This window comes from Nematolebias whitei, chromosome 11, assembly GCF_014905685.2.
Source record: "Nematolebias whitei isolate Nwh7 chromosome 11, NemWhi1, whole genome shotgun sequence".
NCBI lineage: Eukaryota > Metazoa > Chordata > Actinopteri > Cyprinodontiformes > Rivulidae > Nematolebias > Nematolebias whitei.
Window position 1 is genome coordinate 28,303,420 of NC_056508.1, and position 21,289 is coordinate 28,324,708.

Below are 21,289 nucleotides of genomic sequence, written 5' to 3' on the forward strand. Positions count from 1 at the left end.
ACCGGAACAAACGAGCACTAACGAAGCACTAAAAAAGTAGACCACTCCCGTCTGTTTTGGAGCAACATGGGGGGATGGTGACGTCATGGGGGCGAAATTATAATGCTTAATATCTCATAAACTAAAGCTGCACAAACGCTAGTTTCACCGGAACAAACGAGCACTAACGAAGCACTAAAAAAATAGACCACTCCCGTCTGTTTTGGAGCAACATGGGGGGATGGTGACCTTTAGATGACCTAAAAATTAATCTTTAATATCTCATAAAGCAAAGCAGCACTAACGAAAATTTTAACGGCACAAACCAGCACTAACGGAGCACTAACCATTCAGACTATTTGCTTTAATTTTGGAAGTGGGTGGGGTGTCAGCTTCACTCAGCTCACGAAGCTGAGTGAAGCTTCACTCAGCTCACGACAGTTCGTGGTGGCGCACGCGCCAGCTGGGTTGAGCGCGCCCACGCGGGCCGGATGCTGATAGGACAGGTCACACAGCTGAGATGAGCTCATGGAGGAGACGGTGATGGAGAGAGGAGCCTGTCCGGTGAGCTGGAGCCACCCGGTGAGTGCACACCTGGACTCTGCGCGCGTGACGGAACCACTTAATCAGGAAACAATGAAACAAACCGGAGCGGCGCTGCCAGTTTGGCGTGGCAGATTAATTATTATGTAAGCTACGAGCTGGAACTCATCTTTAGCCGTGTGCATATGAGAAGAAACTAATCCGTCATGCCGCCGTGGTCCTAGTAGGACTGTCCACCGTCCTCTGGTTCTGCTAGGTGCTCCAAAGTGTGAAGTTCACGAGAAGAGCAGGTTAAAGAGCTGCTGCTGGGCTGCTGGCTGGACTTGAGCAGCAACAGCTGGCTGTCAGCTGAAAAGTAGTGCAGCTGATTTTAAAGTCCGACTGACATCTAATTTGGTTATTTCCATCCGTCTTATTGGCGTTTCCATATTTTACTGTTGTTTAACATGAAAATCTGCACGTGCCTTCGAGCTATATTACTAAACACACCTCTGTGAAAATTGTAGCTGTAGCTCTTTTTAGTGCTAGCTAACATGTTTGGGATTCCTATGAGTTTTCATTTAATTTTTTAATGATCTCATATCAGTTTTAATATCTGTATAATGTTTTAAGTCAAATGCAAATATGTAAGGATTGTTTTCAGTTCTATATCTTTAATGGAAGGCTGGCTGTATTGTGTCAAACAATAATGGATTGACAGCTATGTTATGACTGACAAGCAGACTGGACCAATCTCTCAGTGTCATCCTGTTCAGTGGCTCCCAGCACCCAATCCTCTCAGATTAGAGGAGGGATTATGATTTGGATTTGCCTCTGCTTTGTAGACTGAAGTCCCCAATAATGGATGGACTGGGTCATTATGTTTGTAGTTTCCAGGGGATGTTTTAAAAAAATGGATTTAAAATGGTTTGGTTTCACTATTATAAATCCGACGAACAGCCCTTTTACCACTAAATATGAACTACAGTAGTATTAAAGAGCATGGCTGGGTTTGTTCCAGTGTGGACACAGTTTTATTGGACTTATGTCGAATTTAGCCCAAATTCTAAAAGCCTATTTTTGTCCTCTTTTTTTTCAGTTGAACCCTGAAGGATCCCTTCATATGAGCAAAATCTGATTGTAATTTTGTAGCTGCCCACGAGGGATGCTAGTTAATGAAGACTGGTCCTCCAATTCCCTTTGCCGCCTTATGAGCCAATAGTTGGTTTTTCCTTCAGACCTCAGCAGTCCGTAAGGCTCTCACACACTTTTCAACAATTACATCACTTTTGTCTGTGGTGCTGACATGGTCTTACTGGTCCACATCGTTCTTAGTTTGTTTTGTAATGGGGAGACTGGGTTGTGTGAAGAATACGCTGAGTGAGGGTGTTGGAGTGACTTGTTATTTTTTACGATTCCTTGTTATTCTCTAGTCTGGTTGCTATAGATGTCAATTTCCTGTACCTCTGTACTTTAACCCATTATTTACGAGAGTAACCTTTGTTGTTATACTTTTTGAATTCCCTTTGTACATTTGTCTTAATATTTGTCTTCCTGTTTTTTTTTTCTTATCTAGAACCCACGATGACCTGCTGTGTAGCTGAAATCACAACACATCCGGACTGCGTCTTTAGAAGTTCCATTGCCAAAAGTCACAATTAAGTTCTTCTAAAATGACTAAAGCAAGCTTCATGTCCTGCGCTTCCCGGGATGGACAGGTGAAAACTAAGAGGCCCCAAAAATGACCCCTAACAATCATAATACTACACTCTGGTTCCATACAGGGGTATGAAAATATTTCTAGTCTTACTAGTTTATGTTCAGCTGTTATATTTTGCTATACAACAATGCCTATTAATATTAGAGCCAAGCCCGCACATAGCAAGCTGTCTGCAGTTGCTAAGAGTAGTGGGCACACAGATGGAAGCGCATCTCATTCACGCTTCTCAAGGTCTCCTAAACAGGGGAAAGGCAAACAGGCTGTGAGCTCAACACCAGGATGTCGCTCGGGGCTTGAGCCTGGCTGTGTGTCGGGGGGTGCGCCCGCACAAGCGTCTAAGCTGGCTGGAACGCAAGGGTCAGTGTCAAAGCCTGGTTCAAAAATCAAAGCTGGCACAGCAGCAGACAAAGGCTCAGCTCATGGGTCAGCAAGAGCTCCAAGTGGTAAAACCCTGTCCATGGAGAACATTCAGTCGTTAAGCGCTGCTTATGCCACTTCTGGCACCATGTATCCCAGTAAGCAAGAGTCCTTGGAACCCTCTGGTGGGTATCCTAAGGGCACCCTGACATTAGGTCGGAGCACCAGCCGCTCCTCTTACACCAGCCGGACAACAGCCATGGGCAGCAGCCCAAACATCACATCCTCTGCAACACATCACATGTCGGACACTCGTGGAGACCAAGCTGCGTTTTCTGAAGGGACTTCAAGTTTGCAACGACAATCTGGAAGATTTATGCAGACGTCAGATTTGGCCGTGCGGACAGAGGCTTCCACCTATGATCTCCAGGCTCAGCTGAGGGAGTTGCAAAGAGAGAACAACAGTCTCCGGAGAGAACTGAAAGAAGGGATGGATAGAAAGACGGGTTATGGCACGAACAGTGTCGATTTCTGGAGCCCGGATGTAAAGAGAGATAAGGGGAGCTGGCGAGAAGACGGAGTGAGAACCTTAGTTGTGAAAGACCAGTACAGGGTGAACCAAGAAGAAATGCAGGTGAGAAACCTGACAAATGTTTCAACCAAGGCATTTTTAGTGTGACTTTACACTAAAGTTACACCCTCCATTAGTCATCCATACCTCTCTCATCATCTTCAAGGTTACATTGGAAGTTTTTGTGCTGTTTAATTGTGTTTACCGTGCACATGGTGTTTCCATGGGAACATGCACTAATGGCATCTGCTGAGGTGTTTGCCAGCTTTGAAATAAACTCGCAGCTTCTCCTGAAGAAACGGTAACCAGTCTGTCCAGTGCCATCTCTCCATGAAGTCTGTCCCCCTCAGTCTGAGGTGTTCTCCATCTGTGTGACTCACCCACTGCCTGATGTCTGTAGTGTTTGTTTACCTTTGGTTTTTATCCCATTAGCCTTCTGTTTCTTTATTTTTACAGAGCAATATTTTTCCCATGTTTGTATGCTCTTGTTCTCTCCACTGGAAATGATTTAAAAATAGTTTTTAAGAAGCTCCATATCAGGAAATGTTCAGAAGACAACGAACATTATCCGGACTTTGCTGTTGCTCATTCACATCACGCAGCGTACAAAACTTTTAATAGTTTCTGCATTCCCCTGTTGTAACCAAGCAACATCCTCTGCATTTTTATTTATAGATTTATTTTCATTTCACATGGTCACAAAGTGTGGAGACACCACGACACATGTGTGACACGTTTGCACACAAATTATTATTTTTTTTTTTTACAAAAAATTATTTAAAAAAAGTAATAAAAATAATTAAGCATTGAAGACATGCATCACCTTCATCACTAACAGTAAATAAGTCTTTGTAGAAATATTGCAAAGCACATTTTTTTCACTTGTTCTTGATCATTCCTTTTTTCTCAAGTTTAACAAGTTTATGGAAAAGTTTAACTTCGTTTTCTGCACATGACGCTTTTTGTCCAATCAGTAGTTTTACAAATAATTGTGTACTTTCTGCATTTACTAGCAAAAAAATATTCACTAACAAACCAAACTATTTTTCTTTCTTATTTATTTGTTTTACTCGTATCGGTCTGTACCTGTGTTCAGACACACATGCAGCCGTTCGGCAGATCACAGTATTGATTAGGCAACTCAGTAAAATACATCATTCTCAACATTAATCATTACTTTATCTCACAGTGTTTACGATACAGTCAGAAAAATAAAAACCTAAAGACAAAAAAACGGTCACCTCTGTTGCTGCATATCGCTAGCTTATTATCTTATCCTTATCATTTGCCTCCAGTGTCTTTATTTTTTTTTTATTTTGGGGGTGGGGGGGGGGGGGTGCTATATATAAGAACAAGTTCAGTCTGACAGGAGAACGTGTTAATTACCATAAGGAATGTCACCTTTTCTCTCAGCAGCAGACATCAGAGTCCCCCCACTGACCATCTGCTTTATTTGGTGTGTGTGTTTGTGTGTTCATGCCTCTGAGCTGTGCATGTGTCGGTCGGTGTTGGATTGTCCTCCCACTCTAACTTAATATTCAGCACTGGATGTTGCATCGATTATCTGTGGCTCCCTCGCCTCTGTCCTACATTTCAACTCTGCGTCCTTGGAACTCCACTCCCTCTGGACACGAACAGAGGAATCAAACTATCAGCGCAAAAATGAATATTAGCTTCGCACAAGTTAAAACAAACACAAACTTTACTTTTTATTTGTTTTTCCATGCTCGTGTAAATGTTCGTGTTTCGTTTTAGCCTTTCCTTGTTGTTCCTTCTTTGCATCATTGAGATACGGTCGGTTTATTCCTTCAGAGTGGAGAGCAGTTCAGTCCTGAAGTTTTTATTTGTAGACGTAATTAAATGTCAAATTGTGCTTATTTTAACGGTTAACCCACAAACTCTGCTTTTTCCTGTAACTCTGCTAACTTTACTGTGTATTTTCGATAAAGGATTTGCTTTTCAGTAGACTTTAAGATGCTTCTGAAGCAATCAGCCTAATCGACCTTGATCATTTGAATTAGCATCTTTAATATCAGATGCCCTAAATTTCATGTAAGGGTTTTGTTGGTCTGATTGGCAACATGCTGACAACCTGGCATTTCTTACTAATTACCAGATTCATCGTCGTCGTTTCCTTTCAGTAACCAGTTCTGTCCTTGTATGTCTTCCTGAAAAGAAGAAACGTTACTTCCACACATTTGTCTGCAGTGCTTTCCAGCATAGTTTGTCTACATCCGTTGATGTTCTTGTTTCACCTTTAAAAACACTTTTTATCTGCGTTAGGAGATGAATAAAAGCAAATTTCATTGGCTAAACCAACTTTGACAATGGGGGAGAGGGGAGCTGCTGCAGGTGGGAGCGATGGTTTGATGTATTGCTACCCGGAGGTTGTGCAGTCACTGATGGAGGAACCTGGCTGCACACATAATAATAATCAAAGCTGCCTTTGTTTTGTAATTGTGTGGATCGGTTCTTGCAGTAAAGCATTGCAAATGCATTTCTCTGAGCAGAGTGACTCAATCATGCTCATTTACCAGTATTTGTACAACCCTCATTACATCTGGCTTTTTTAACATTTCAGGCAACAGTTTCCAAACAAAACTAAACTGCAACCAAAAAATTCTAAGCATTTGAATTGTTGTAAATACTTTAGTGAGTAAAGGAGTAGCTGATGTTCAGAAGGTTAAAAAGGAATGCTAAAGCTGATACTTTTGAAATGTTAAGTTTAATGTTTTTCTTTTTGTTTTGCACAACCAGTGTTCTTCTATTGAGCTGACTTAAGTTATAAACACATATAAGTCCAAAACAGAATAAAGGTTATGAAAAGATAAATGATTGTCAGAAATAAACGTGATTTAATTGAAAAAGACAAGAAAACTGATTTGAAGGTTAGAACTTCTGCAGAAAACAAACCTTAGTAAATGAGGTTCCTAACAGATTGTTCTCTGTTCCATTTTGCAGCTTTTCTGGAAAAAGTTTGTAGAGAAAAGTATGTTCTCTTTCTCTCTTTACATTTACACCAAACTAAGGTTGCTGTCATTGCACCCGAGTACAACGACATTTGGATATTTGGTTAGACAATAAAAATATATACAATATTTAATGAAAAATCTTGTCCCTTATCTGTTTAGCAGAGATATGTATCATTCTTTGGGTTTATGCTGCATAACGTGAAACTGGAGACATTTTGTTGCTAAATAAAAAGGGATTCTGTGAATAACTGTAAAATTTGGAGACAAACTTTTTTATCATTTGACACAATATTTAAAGTTACAGCAAAAATATAATTTCCTCATTACAGTATTTACTGTGGAGTTTCATGAGACTAGAACCTTTCACTTCTTCCATCTGAGTATCACACTTCTGGAACCAATATAAAAACTTTGCAAAAATAGGAATTATTTTGCAGGCAAATGTGCAAAAATCCCCAAAGATGCTATACAATGCAACAATTCATCATTATGATCTCACAAAAAAAAAAAAGAATTGCATTTCTTATTCCTTCAATTTTTTTTTTTAATTAAATCTTCATTTTCACTTTTGCAATGTTCAAAAATTCCGACCAGTTTTGTGGCTTTGCAGTCCACAGTAATCGAAAGTTAACTCCAACTTTTCATTGCACAGGAACTCTTAATAAATCTAAACCTAGCAGCTAACATCTGCCAGCATGTGCAGATGACGGCCTATTTTGAGTCTGGTTCTGCTGGCGGGTTCTTCTTGTTAAAAGGGAACCGTTCTTTCTGCTCGGCATCGTTCTGCTCAGGATGAGACATCGAGATAAAGTGGAGATTCGACACAATCTTCCAGCTTCCTTAAATAACTTCTTACTAATTTGCATTTTGTAGTTTATGTGAATGTTTATATTGCTCTCAGATACCATTTGTTGTGAATTGGTGCATTAATATAGAAACTGAAATGCACTCACAAAGCAAAGTAATATTAATTATTTTGTTGTACGTATAGGGGAGAAATTCCCATTAGCTTTAGCTGCATTCATCAAATATCCACTCTCAGCTACTTTGTACTATACTGTCAAGCAACACTGTAATATTTAAATGAAGGTGAAGTAGTGTTGTCTGATATTAAATTATGGGTCTTTCACTATAAAGTATTTTATAAATAATCTTTTTTTTTGTGCATAGATGCTGAATTTAGAAACAATTTCTTACATGAAATTGGTCCCCATTCCTTTCCATGTTTGTTTTTCTGCACCCATGCATTTTCCCTCCTTCATATCTCCGTCTCTGTTCTACCTTTATTTCCAAGAGGTTTCTGCCCTCCTCTGGTCAAACCATGTAACCGACATCCACAGCTTTACAAACTTAAGATGACGAGGAAATACTTGTTTGAAATTCAGAGGCATTCTGTTTGTTCTGTTTGTGTATGTTTCTGTCACGTCTTTCTGCTGCAGTCAGAAGATATCAGAAGGAACAAGGTCTGTTTTGATGTGTCATAACACTTTTACACATTCCTGGACATCTTTTCTCACTTGCACTCAGTTTTGGCATGAATGAATGATTTGCTTGATAACCGAACAAAATTTTTCTGCTTTCACAGCAACTTCCATTAACAGTTCAGGAGCTACAAGAGGAGCTTAAAGCTCACAGAGAGACGAACAGTCGCCAGCGGCAACAGCGGTATCAGGGGAACTCCTATCGAGAACACCACGTGGATCAGGAGTTCAGAGGACTGAGCCCTGAACACAGCCCCAGGCACAGTCTCATAAACCTGCACAGTCCTGCACCAAAGAACAGCCCCAAAGCTAGCCCATCTAACACCTTGCGTTGTAACCCAAGGCAACAAGAAGCTGATGTCATCATCCACAGCCCTGGGTATGGCTGTAACTCTGCAGCAGCCACACAGAGACTGAGCCCAGCTGGTGCCTTTCAGCCTGGGCAGAGGACCAGTCCAAATCATCAGCTCTACAGTCCCAGCAAAGGTCCAGCAGTCGGGACCAGTTCTGGCTCTCTTCGGCCCTGCAGCCCCTGTCAGGTGCCTGGGTGTGATGGCTTTTCCTCACCTCCTCCCTTGGATCCATCAGAGGAGAACTTCTTCAGATTGCAGTCGGAGCACGAGCGGCAAGCCAAGGAGCTGTCCCAGTTAAGGAAGACCATGGAGGACATGGAGATCAGGATCGACTCCCAGAAGCAGACTCTGGGGGCTCGAGACGAGAGCATTCAGAGGCTGCTGGAGATGCTTCAGGGTCAAGGTCAAGGACAGGGCCGGGGGCAGCGGACAGGGATAATAGCCATCGCAGCGCAGGAGGCTGAAGCCCAGCTGGAGAACATGCATTTGAAAGAGGTGCGTTTTTTTTTTCTTCTTCACATTTTTGACAACATTGACTAAATCATATTTTAGTAATCTCTTTTATTTTATCATTTTTTTCTCATAAAAAAAAAATCCACAAGCAACAGATTATTTAGAAACTTAGAAACTAAATAACAAAGTCCATGCTCAATAATCCAGGCATACAATACAACATTTTTCAATCAGGTCATCTGGACAGTTTCTTTTTTTGTGCTGAAACATTTTGCATTCGAAGGCAAAACGTTTCAGCACAAAAAAAGAAACTGTCCAGATGACCTGACTGAAAAATGTTGGATTAGAAACTAAATGTGCATTATACAGAAATATGAGTTAAACACTGTATGTGGTTTTTACCCCACCATGAAGTTTGTATTATACTGGTTAACAACTTGTTTCACCCTCTGCTTCCTTTTTTGATACACAATCTGTTATTTTCCATTTGTTCCTCAGTCTTTTATTGGTAAGCTTATCAGTTTAAACATTTGGCTGTGCATGTCTTAGTGTCTTTGTGAACACCAGTTTTTTTTTGTATTTTTTTGTATTAGGTAGAGAGCCGGAGTAGAAAGCAGCTCAGCGAGCCTTATCAATGAGCCAGATTAACATACTGAGAGCTAACACTAAGCTTGTGTTCATCCATGCAGTTTTACAGTCACTCTGCTTGTGTGTGTTTGTGCTCCACGTTCTCACATAGCTGTTGATCTTTAGCGTTTGCATTTAGGATTTTACTACATGCAGCACGTGAGCAGCTACAAAATGTTAAAAAAAAATCTGGGATTTTATTGCAGCCTATCAAAAAATATATATGGTAGGATCTTTATATTTATTTTCTTTTAAACAGTTTTTTGTGCAGTGGGTGGTGCTGCAGCTCAGGTGTGTCTGTATCTTCGGCTCTGAGGGCTGGCTGGAGGCTGCTCTGTAGCTCCTCGCTCCGGCCTTATCTATTTATAACTTCTAAATCTTCTTAGCCTTTAATTTCCCTACCTCTATATTTGTGTGTGTGTTCCCTGATATTGTTTCTGTCATAATGTTCCTGTTTTTTTTTTCTCTGTCCTTGTATCTCCCTCTCTGGGTTCAGTATGCGTTTGTGCGCATGCGTACACATCTGGAGCCCTTCGGCTTAGCGTCTCACGTGAGAAAACCCCCTTTCAGGAATTACCAGTGGCTGATGGGATATCCACCCATGCTGGTTGTTTGGCCACTGAGGTGCTTCTGTCAAAAAAAAAAAAAAGAAGTTTGCTTCGGCTGATGCTAATGCAGGCGTTTAATGAGTGTCTGCATGTGTCTGTGTGTAAGAGAGTACCTGTTCACACAAGCTATTTTTAACCATTTGACAGCTTAACACAAGCTGTACGCTTTGGAGGAGGGGGCAGCCGGGTGTGAGATGTCTGTCTGGGGGAGAAATGAGAGAAGGGTTCTATTTTCTTATAAAAAGAAAAACAAGCTGTGTTTATCTGAATATTAATGTATGATTAATGAGTGAAAGCTCTCTGACCTCCCTGATTGAAAAGAGAGAGGAATGTTGTTCTTTCATCCACCCCCTACCCCCCACATAACCACACACACCTCTGATTTCTTCTGTGAAGGGTGGGATGGAGTCTCATACACATGCATGCAAATACATTTAGAATGTAACAGTACATGCGGTTTTACATTTAGTTTGATCACATTCCTTTAAAACCATCAAAGTTGTTTACGGACATTACAGATTGATACTTTTTTAAAGCTGGTTTGTTTGAAGACTTTCGGTGCATTACAACCCTGGTTCAGGTATAGGTCTCTTCCTTTTGTTTATGTGTTTCACTTGCACATGTCACGGTGAATGCAAGGCAGGAATAGTTCTGTGCGTTGCCTCCATTATGGGGGGCACTTCATTTAGTTTTCTGATTAGTTCCAATGGAAACCAGGCCAACTGCTTTTCATTAGCGCACTCTTTGCTGTCTTTCAAACGAGCCAGCTTGTTTTCATAAATGCCTCTGTTTTCAGTTTGCATGTCTTTTATTCTTTAAACGTGGGTGAGAGCTGACATGGAGTCTGGATTATTTTAATGGCATGGAAAGCAAATGGTAATCCTTAATATGTGTTTAGGTAATTTTTTTTTTAAATATAAGTACAGCGTAAGATATGCGATGTGTAAAAAAATAAAATACATGGACGTTTGTATCTTTACTTCCTTTATTGTGCCATTCAGGAGTAACAAATGAGCAGATGTGAATTACTTGAACAGTATGTCTTTATGTGCGGATCTGCGGATATGTATGACTGCAGAGATCACTCCATCACTTCTTTATCAGCTGATGTATGTTGTCAGGGGATGGGGTTTCCAGTGGTGCAACTCATTTGTGTTTCCTGTCCAGTTTTATCAGCCTGGTGCGCAGACCTACAGATTAACATATTTCTAATCTTATTGTTGTTTAGATGGGTACACTTAAATAATCTTCTAATCATAATGTGGAAACCACACTGTGGTGTTTGTATGTATATGTTCTCAGCTAAAACGTTTACTGTAGTGTGTAAATGTTAGCAGTACCAGATATGAACACCAGGTGGTGCTGTTTGTTAGAGTTTAGGTGGTGAATGCCTGTAATAGCTAACCAAACTTTACTATGATGGGACACACAAACACACACATACATGCTGAGAGGCATAAATCTGTGCCTAATTGACTCTCCCCAGCCACCAGGTCCCTATAGAGCCAATAATAACAGCCGCTCCATCGGACTGTTCCTGCCCAGCTCTGACCTGCTGACAAAGGGTTACTCAAACTTAGAAGTCTACTTTGGCATTTATATATTCTTGCATATAATAAAAGTGATGTTGTCATCTGGTCTGTAGGGGTTTTAAAAAGAGCTTTTTTTATGTGCAGACATTTCACTCAGTGTGGGCTCGGTAATGATGTTAAAACACAAGAGCGAGCACTCGTAGGGTTCCTGGCTTTAGACCACCTCCTGGTTGTTTTGGCAGCTTCCTCATTAAATGCTCTTTCCTTTAAACCCCGATGAAACTTCAGAAATGTAGCATTTTAAAACTTTTTCCTGCCAAGTTGTTGACATTTGAATTTTATGTCGATCGATCCTTTGTTTTTCTCACTTCCTGTAGCTTATACATTCTCTTTGTTAGGTGACTAAGTTCAGTTTTTGCTAATGAGGCTCCTCTCAGGTATCTTTTAGGAAATATTGAGGATTGTTTAGATTTTCCCGAGTGTGCGCGTTGTAAAGTTTATTGAAGCATTCCACACTTCAAACCTCCTCATGGCTTTGATTTTCTCTGGTTTTCCATTCGTCTTGTTAAGTTCTGGTGTAAGTATCTGAGACGATTTTCACATTTCTGGTGAACAGCTGAGCTTCCTTTTCTGTTGACTGAGGCACCAGAAATGGGATTATGATCGATGAATTTTGAATCTGTGTTTTATGTTCTTTACGGGCCTCTTCTCTTTCTTATTGTGCGTCTTGTATTAGCTGCAGCACGTGGCTGGATGCAGTTGTTTCCTATGGCACAGCTTCTTTATTTGTTATGTTTTTCTTGGTGGAAGCAGTGTAATAATAATAATTTATTTTAATCAAGATTTTAACTGGGCACATTTAAAAAACATTTTATTTAAACTTTTTTTTTTACTTATAATTTGCTATCCTTGAATATTACACAAGTTGGACATTCTTGTTTCTCTTCCTAATCCACTACCCAAACCAAGGGAACGTAACACTGCCCACTCTTGTTTGTGTATGGTGCACACATCACCACTGCCTCAAGGCTAGAATTGAACCTTTTGACCGTATCCTTCAGCCAGGATGGCGGGACCTTTTGCTCGAGAGTTATATTTGATCCTATTCATTCCATATGCTCTGTTCTGACACATATGGAGCCGAGGAGACGGTCTTTGATGACGTGCTCTCTTGCATGACTTAATTTCCCCTGCTGAGAGACACAACAGTTTTGAGAATTGCCGTTGATAAAGAGTTCATAAACAGACATTTTCAAAGAGACAGAGAAGTGAGCACAGGCCACAAGAAGACAGAGGTGGCCAACCCCTGCTCAGAGTGGCACATTCATACACGTTTGGTCACAAGATTAGTTCTGTTGCAGTAATGGCAATGCCAATCTGTAGGAGGTACATTCTGACAGCAGTAATCCTTCCTTATCCACAGCTGACATGAACAAGAGGATAATGTCCCTGTCTCCACTCGTTTCAACTTAGTTGCACAACCCCAAAAAGCAAAAACTCATTTCATGTTGACTCTTTTTGTAGGTCTGTACAATATTTTTGTTCTGTTTGTTGAACTTTGTTAGTCCAAGGGATGTGTCTCTTTTCATTTTCGACTTTCTTGAGATCCCTTTTAATTGGATTGTGCATGTGTTTTATTTTCGACTCTCTTTTTTTCCTGAACAAGTCTCTCGTTTTTTCTTTCTTTCTTGCAGCCGTAACAAACAATCCTTCCACTATGAAAGGAAGTTGCTTTTGTGTCATCAGTAAAAAAGTACGTGCGGTTGTTTCATCACCTGCAACTCATCATGTCTTTAATTAGTTTGATGAGACTTTTGATTTTAGAAAAGACAAACATGGACGCAATCTGAAAGAACAGTTTCGTCTTATGAATGTGATGTCTCTAGAAAACAGTACCTCTTCCTCATCGTCACAGCTGAGGTGCCCCAGTGGGGCTGCGGTTGTGCTGGGTGGCGTCTGACTGTGAATATATTTGACCGCCTTGGTGTACACACAGCTGTTTTAAAAGGAGAACATTGATCTACTCTCCTGGTAAATTAGCATTTAAATACACATCTTTGGACTTTTGTTTTGCTGCATTGAATAGTGGGATACTGGTGACACAGTCTGAAGTCAAACTACTGCATTGATGTCAAAGTTCATGCTCAGTAATCCAGGTAAAAAATCCAACAGAGTTCAGTCAGGTCATCTGGACGGTTTCTTTTTTTTTTTTTTTTTTTTTGCTGAGATGGTTCGTCCTTCATCCAAAGAACTTCAATCTGAGGAGCCACAAACAGAGTCCCACAAGCAGCACATTCCAATAATAATGACAATAATAGTAATAATAATAAACAGTTTGCTGGTGATTAGATGGGCCCCAGAAATCCTCTTATCACCAGCAAACTGTTTTTTTTCCCCCACTATGGGAGTGTGCTGCTTGTGGGACTTAATTTGTTTGTGGCTCCTCGGACTGATGAAGTCCTTTGGATGAAGGACGAAACGTCTCAGCAAAAAAGAGAAACCATCCAGATGACCTGACTGAACATTGCTGTATTGCATTGCTGCTTAAATAAAGCAGATAAGTAATGCGCTATATTACAAAACAAAACTTTTTATGTGCCAGAATTTGTTGTGTGCGTATGTGTTTGCCTTGAATGTGGGCTTGCTTTTGTGTAGGCATCGCTGCAGGTCAGAGCTACCATTAATTATTTAATAGAAAAAGCTTAGCGCATGTGCCGGCCAAACGCGTTGCTAAGGAGAAGCTTTGGCATGCCAGAGACATCTGTAAGGGAGACGGTGAAAAGAAGTGGGAGATAAGAAATCGAAAGATTTTAGTTGGAAGAATGATCGAGACAGACTGATACCACCTAAAGCTGAGTGTGTCTTGTTTCCTTTGGTGAATAGAGACAAAAGGCTAGACAAAAAAACAAAAGGCAGAGAGAACGGACACCAGCGTCTGCTTTTAGAACAAGAAAACCTCTTTAGGACAGTGTCAGATCAGGAAGCAGCCTGAAGATCATAAGAGGAAGTTTAATTCACGGCTTCAGGAAGCACAGGTGTGGATTATTTTAGACATTTTTTCAGAACGCTTAAGAACAATGGAGTGAATAAGAAGAAGCCAGCGAGATTGATCCAAAGCTGCGGGTGTTAGAAAGTGTTAAAGATGATGAGCCGCCAGGCTTATTTTTACCGGGTTCCTCCTCCAGAGCTCCATCGCCGAAATCAGCTTCAGGCTGATCCGGCTAAGACCAGAACTCTGCAAACTGTCATTGACGTGAAGGTAGGACTAAGAACGGCTTTCAGATGGGTAATATTTTACAAATAGTCTTTCTACTATAGGCCTGATTATCATTGTACTTCCTCATGCCCAACTATATTGCACATCATCAAGTTGACTCGTGTTGCGTATTGTACGTATATGATGTCCTTTTATTCCCAACAGTATCACGTAGTTAGTTTCACCTGTTGCCTTCTGTCTGGTTTAATTGGGCACCACCTTCACCATGCAGGATTTAAATTATTGAAAAAGGCTGCGGTCATTTTAACAGCAGCTGAAAGTCAAACGCAGACAGTACATGCATAAACGATTGAGGCAACATGGACTTTTTGTGACGACCCATCTGCATGGCAGTCACGCCCCGAGTGAAGTCCATTACTGGCTCATGCAGAGTTGAGCACTTATTCAATTTGTTGCAAATGTCACATATGGAAGCTTTCACTCTCATCTCGACCCTTTGAAGCCGTTAGTGCTGTGAAAAATGCAGTTGACTCCACGTGTCTGTGTGTAATCCCCCCCACGCCCTTACACACATTCAGTGTACGTTCGGCAAGTGCTTGATGTAAAAGTGGCAGCTTTACAGTAAAATCTGTTATTTTCCAAATACATTTGGTGATTTGTCTTCACATTAACAAGTTGCACGTCTCAAAACGCCCTAACGCTTAAAAATATGAAAGTGCAATTTAAATCTGTCTGAATTAATTAGGAATTCAACAAAACAAGCAGAACACAGCTGTGTGGTGGGTTCATCTTTTTTGTGGGGTGACCAGAAACAGAAACATAATTTGGCAGCGCAAAGTTTAGCAAAATCACCTGTTTTTATTGGTCAATATTGATGGGAACACTTTGTGTATTTATTTCATTTTGTGCATGTTCAGTAGTATCTGATGTTTGTCAGTTTGTATTGTTGGATTTCATAAGAGGTGCAAACATCTGCTTTGTTATTGCAGAACACGACCCCCCCTTTCTGTTTTGATCCTGACGTTATCTGGCAGGTACTGTACTGTGTGCTCATCTTTATGTGAACTCCACACAGGCTACCGTTTCGCTTTATTACTTTTAAACTATTTGTTTTTTCTGGGATAAAGTACAACTACGGCATTGCGTCTCCACACATTTGAGGTTCTCCTTTGGTTATGAGCCATCTTTTTTTCTTTTAAGTGTTAATTTTGATAATTAGCTGTTTTTCTTTGTTTTTTCTCTCCTCCTGGTTGCAATAATTTATTCCAACCATGACTTAGATTGCAGAAATCATGACTTATCTTTGCTATGTTCTTTTTAAAAATCCGTGTCCCTCTGTGATACGTGTGTGTGTGTGTGTGTGTGTGTGATGGGGATGCACCTTCTTGATTTTCTGCTTGATCTATGTGTGTGTGCACCAGCATGTGCTTGGCAGGTCTGATGTCAGACAATCTAATAGTGGTCAGATGCTTACATGTTGCTTGTGGTTTGTGCTGATGGCGTTGTTCAATCTGCTTCTCGTTATTTAATTACATTTCTCATCTTCTTCAAGGTTTAGCGTTTAACACATGTCTGATTCCATGCAACTAAACAACCTCAGGACCTGTCCATGACAGATCCTCCCTTTTCACTCTAGATAAAACAAAACAACACAAAAATACATTTTTTTTTTGACAATATGGGTGTGCTTAGTGTACTTTGTGTGTTTAGTTTGCTTTAATGGGCCAGAGATACAAGAGTTATTTTGTGAATGTGGTTTATTAAAATATATTTTGTACTTTGTCATTGTACACCATTTTATTCAGTGTCAAGATTCAGCTGCAACTCTGATTACGGATTATTTGTTTTCTTCGGCTGATTTGTTTTTCTGGGCATTTTCCGTTAAACTGTATATGGATTGAAATGTACAGCAATAGTACACAAAGCCTTGTTTTAGCCTTGAGGTTCAGATTTTTAAGCAGCTCTTTGCTGACCTATTTGCCTGCCTGCTGTTGCTGGTGCAGGACACAAAGATCTCTTCCCTGGAAAGAAACATCAGAGACTTAGAAGATGAGGTCCAGATGCTAAAAACCAGCGGCCTGTTGCACCCAGACGAGAGGCAGGAGGAGCTCAAGCAGGTGGAGGTCTACAAGAGCCACTCTAAGTTCATGAAAACTAAGGTAGAATATCTCTGCGTGCAACCCAGCTAACATCAAGCTGCATGATCTGTCTAATGCATGTTCAAAACAAGTGCACAAGAACCTGTCAGTGAGGATGTTGTGTATTTCCTTTGCATGCTAATGGATCTAGTCTGTTGAATCATCTGCAGGAGCTACCAGCTTTCAGAGCACCATCTTGGCTCATTGTTCAACCTTTGCATGACAGAAAGATCTTTAGAAACACTTGACTCTTCTTTCAAAGCTGTTTTTATATGTGAACGCAAAAAAAAAAAAAATCACATGTATAAATCGCTGAATTTGTGTTTGAATGGACAACTGTGACTTTCAGTATAAAACGTTCCATTTGTTAGAGCAGTCCATTTAACATATGGTCAAAATCCATGTTTGGAATTAAGTTTCAGGTTCCACAGAGCTTGGGTCCATATGTCTGAGATGGCTGAAGCCAAGGAAATTTCTTCATGTTTTCACATGGACTCATTAAATGGTGCTCTTTGTAGGGCCCATTTGTCATTGCATCAGGGAAGTTCCAGATGCAATCATAAAAGAGATGTGTTTTTTGTTTTTTATGAATGGGGCTCTGACAGATGAATGTGAGCCCACGACGACAGAGAAACAGAGGAAGAAGCTCTCTCTCCTCACTCACGATATACATCACATGGATGGGCCTGACTCGCTCTCGCATGTCTCGTCTTTCTGCGTTCGGTCGCACAGAAACAGAAAGTCTCCGCACATATGGCTATGCAAAGATTCATTCTATATCTTTGAAGTGTTTGGGGTCCTGGTCTTTCAGCTGTGGTGGTGACTGGTGTTGAGGTGCAACTGTCATTAGAGAAACCGGAGAGGGCAGCATCTCGGTCCTCTCTGGTTTCCTCTCTGAACTTTGATCTACCCAAACAGTAGAAAATGGCTTCTGAACACGGTCTGGCATTAGAGCGTTAGAAAAGGTTATGAAATTCATTGGAAAAGTAGTAAAATGTGTAAAAGAACGTGGCTGTGCACAGAAGCATTTTAGTTTAGTGGCTTGTTGTCCTCTTGTCTCCGTGTCTCTGTAGGAGCAGGCATTGTCACCCTGTGTGTCCTCCATCAGACCAGCTCCCACCTTCCTCCCCTCCACCCAGCCTTGGATCACAGAACAAGCAGAAGTACACATCTCATTAGTCTGTCCACTCTCTTATTTGTCATCACCTTGTAATGTTTAAAGTCTTTGTTCCTTTTTTTTTATTTTAATGTTTGCTAAAAGCATGATCAGTCCACTACTTATTAAAGTCCTGACTCATTTTTTCCCCTGTGTTCTCTCTCTCATCTCCCCTTTTTAATCATCTTTTAACACCGCCTCACAATCCTGCCTGATGTCTCCTAGTTTTTTTTCCTCCTGTGCTACTTTTATTGTGGGTTTACAATGTGACATGTTTTTTGGCCATGCTCTGATCCTGTTAGAATTTCCTCTTTTTATGAGGTCGAGCCTACTCATTCAATTTGAAAAAATATCTCTTTAAATCTACGTTGTGGATTTTTGGCAGCGAGAGACAAATTCCAATCATCTCGCCATACCTATCTCAAGTAGACCCTTCCCACTGTTAGTGCACTTGATTTCCTGTGTGGTTTTCTGTTATGCTCTCTATGGTTTTCCTTTAAACAATCATTCTGTCTCCCCGCATGATTTTCTCCTCTTTGGCTGTTTAGTTTGGTGTGTCCAGACAACTGACCTGGGATTTCAAAGTGAGGACTGATATTACAGGGCTGGGTGAGGACTGATATTACAGGGCTGGGTGATGATTCAATATTACAGTGTTTGACCTCTCCAGTTTAATTCATGACCACAGAAATTACATATTTAGATGGCAATAACTAAATGATGCAATATTCTCAAAGTTCTCAACATCAGAAACATGTCAGATTTTTCTCAGTTAATATATATTTTTTTTACAGAGAACAAAAACAAACTGGAATATGGTGATAAAATGATGTGTTTATAGGAAAATTAATTTTAAAAGCAGAAACAACATCATCAGTGACTGACATTTTTTTTTAAATAGAAAAATGTCTCTGTGTGATTTATCAGATAGAGCAGCTGAAGCAGGAGCTGAACAAGAAGGAGTCCGAGATGCAGACCCTGCAGACCAAACTAGACACACTGATCAATCAGAACTCTGACTGCAAGCAACACATTGAGGTGCTGAAAGAGTCTCTCAGTGCCAAGGATCAACGGGCCAATACTCTGCAGACAGAGGTGAGTGTGCACATTCAATCCCCCCTCCCCAACGTAGACACACTGTAGTAATGCTGAAAATGCAATAATGTGTAAAGACACTTTAAACTATATGTCACCATATTGGAAATGGCAGGATTCTGTACTTAAATGCTTTATTCTCTCCCTAATTTTTTCTTGTTAACTATTAAACTTGAACTATATGCTTTAAAGGGCGGCACGGTGGATCAGTTGGTAGAGCTGTTGCCTCTCAGCGAGAAGGTTGCTCCGGTTCAAATCCTGACCGGGGGCCTTTCTGGGTGGAGTTTGCATGTTCTCTCTGTGCATATGAGGATTTTCTCCGGGTACTCCGGTTTCCTCCCACAGACCAAAAACATGCATGTTAGACTGATTGGTAACTCTAAATTGTCTCTAGGTGTGAGTGAGAGAGTGAATGGTTGTTTGTCTCTAAGTGTCCCTGTGATGGACTGGAGACCTGTCCAGGGTGTCCCCACCTCTTGCACAGTATATGGGCACCAGTGACCCTCGCCACCCAAAAAGAAAGAAGCAGGTAAAGATAATGGATGGATGGATGGATGGATGGATATACAGTATGTTTTAAATTGAATTATGTCTTTAAAACATGCAGAAACTGGAGAAATGTTCTTTATAGGCTGGGTAAGGTTAATCCCAGCCACATGCCTTTATTCTTTATATGATCTTTCAGTACTTTTGTTTTCTAATAGATGAAAATTGTGCACAATCGCATCTTTTTCTGACTTGGCTCCTTTTTCTTTTTGCTTCTCTAATGGGCACCGAGGTGGGTGGAAAACTATCTATGTGTGTGGTTTGTTCACCAGCAGGTTCGTACATGTGGGTGGGTCAATCAGCAGGCTGAAGAAAGCTGGCAGCTTGTGTTCATGTTTGAAATTCTTTTAAAGCTCTTTGGCTTTAATGATTTTATCACTGATCTTGTGGTATGAAAGTGGATTGTGAGAGGTTCAAGTGTTTATGTAGTGTATATCAGTGGTGTATGTGTGTGTGTGTGAGAACAGTTTTTTTTTTTTTACATTTTTCTTCATCTTTCCTTCGACTTGGAACTGATACTTTAAATGCCTATGTTTGGCAGATGAGAGTGACCTGTTAAGTATGTCCACTCATCATTACAGGAAGCAATTTGAGCCAAAATTAGGCCTAATTGTCCTTACATGTGCAAAACATTTTGGCTCTTGCTGTTTGCTGAATACATCATACTTAAAAGAATTGTTTTTCAGTGGGTGGTTTTGTGCGTCCATGTTTACTAGACCCAACAGCAAGTAAGTGTGTTTTTCTCCGTCATCATGGCAAACTATGTTCTTGGGGACATCTGTGGTATCAGGACTATTATAAAAGTATTTTGAGTGCTTTAGGAAACATTATTTGTGTCGTTATGTCTGTGGATAGATTTAGTTGATCAACTCTGCGAAATACAGTCACAAATCTTTAACAGCTATGAGATTAAATAAAAGGTAGGGTTTAAAGTTGTTTGCGGTCCTGCTGAGTCCATCAGAGGATAGCCACAGTCACGAGTACGGTTTAAAGATTTCTGAAAAGTGGCAAAAGCAGACCTACATGTACCTTCAGGGCCGGCCCAAGACATAAGCAAACTAAGCGGCTGCCTTTGGCCCCAGGGTCACTAGGGCCGCCCAAGTGGAATTTATTTATTTATTTTTTAGTACTGCTTTCTATATGATTCTATTTAATATTTTAAGTTAAGCTTTTGCAAATTTTTCGCATACATTTACATAGTTTTAAGAACCAATTATTCAGCTTTAAATTTTTTAAACCATTTTATGTGGTTTCAAGTAATTGTTCATTTTCATTATTTAAGTATTTCCTTGACACTTATTTTTTATTTAATTGTGTCTGTTTTTGCACAATTTAATTTATTTTTATGCATCTAAGTTATTTTATCTTTTTTTGTTGATCTTGCATTACAGATTATTTTGAACATTACTGCTGCAGTTCTTTGGAACCAAAGATAATAAACCAGATTACACTTTTGCTGTAAAATACATTGCATATTGCTTTTTTTTAAGAGTTGCAATGAGTTTATGTTAGGCGGGTGAATAATCTAATCATCTGACTGTTGATTGCAATAATCCACATTATTAGCAGAAATAGAGGACCCCAAACCAAATTTCGCTTATGGCCCCATGGAGGCTTGGGCCGGCCCTGCCTACATTTCGTATTTTTCTAACAAAAAGTTTGGAGAAAAACAAGGGATGGTTGAGAAAATATTCTGTTACATACAAAGAGTTTAAAATTTAAAATAGTATAACTGGTAACTGGACTGTACTTATATAGCGCCTTTCTATCTTATTTCAAGATACTCAAAGCACTTTACACTACAATCTGTGTCCTCATTTACCCATTCATACAGCACTCTACTAGATCTCTACAAAGCTAATTGAACAAATCATTCTAAAGAGACTAATAAGAGCTTTAGATCACATTCATACACTTCTGTCTATTCTCAGAAAGTCTTTACTCAAAAGGCTTATGTAGCTG

The 21,289-nt window shown here is 40.2% G+C and overlaps 1 protein-coding gene across 1 annotated transcript in view; it reads left to right on the forward strand.

Moving 5' to 3' along the window:
* Positions 1-2,348: 2,348 nt before the first annotated feature.
* Positions 2,349-21,289, forward strand: part of LOC119417587 (ERC protein 2) — a 139,736-nt gene continuing 120,795 nt past the window's right edge. Inside the window, exons 1-5 of the mRNA XM_037684828.1 lie at positions 2,349-3,212; positions 7,561-7,584; positions 7,707-8,450; positions 16,396-16,551; positions 18,614-18,781. Coding sequence (XP_037540756.1) covers positions 2,349-3,212; positions 7,561-7,584; positions 7,707-8,450; positions 16,396-16,551; positions 18,614-18,781 — 1,956 coding nt within the window. The remainder of the gene's footprint in view (positions 3,213-7,560; positions 7,585-7,706; positions 8,451-16,395; positions 16,552-18,613; positions 18,782-21,289) is intronic.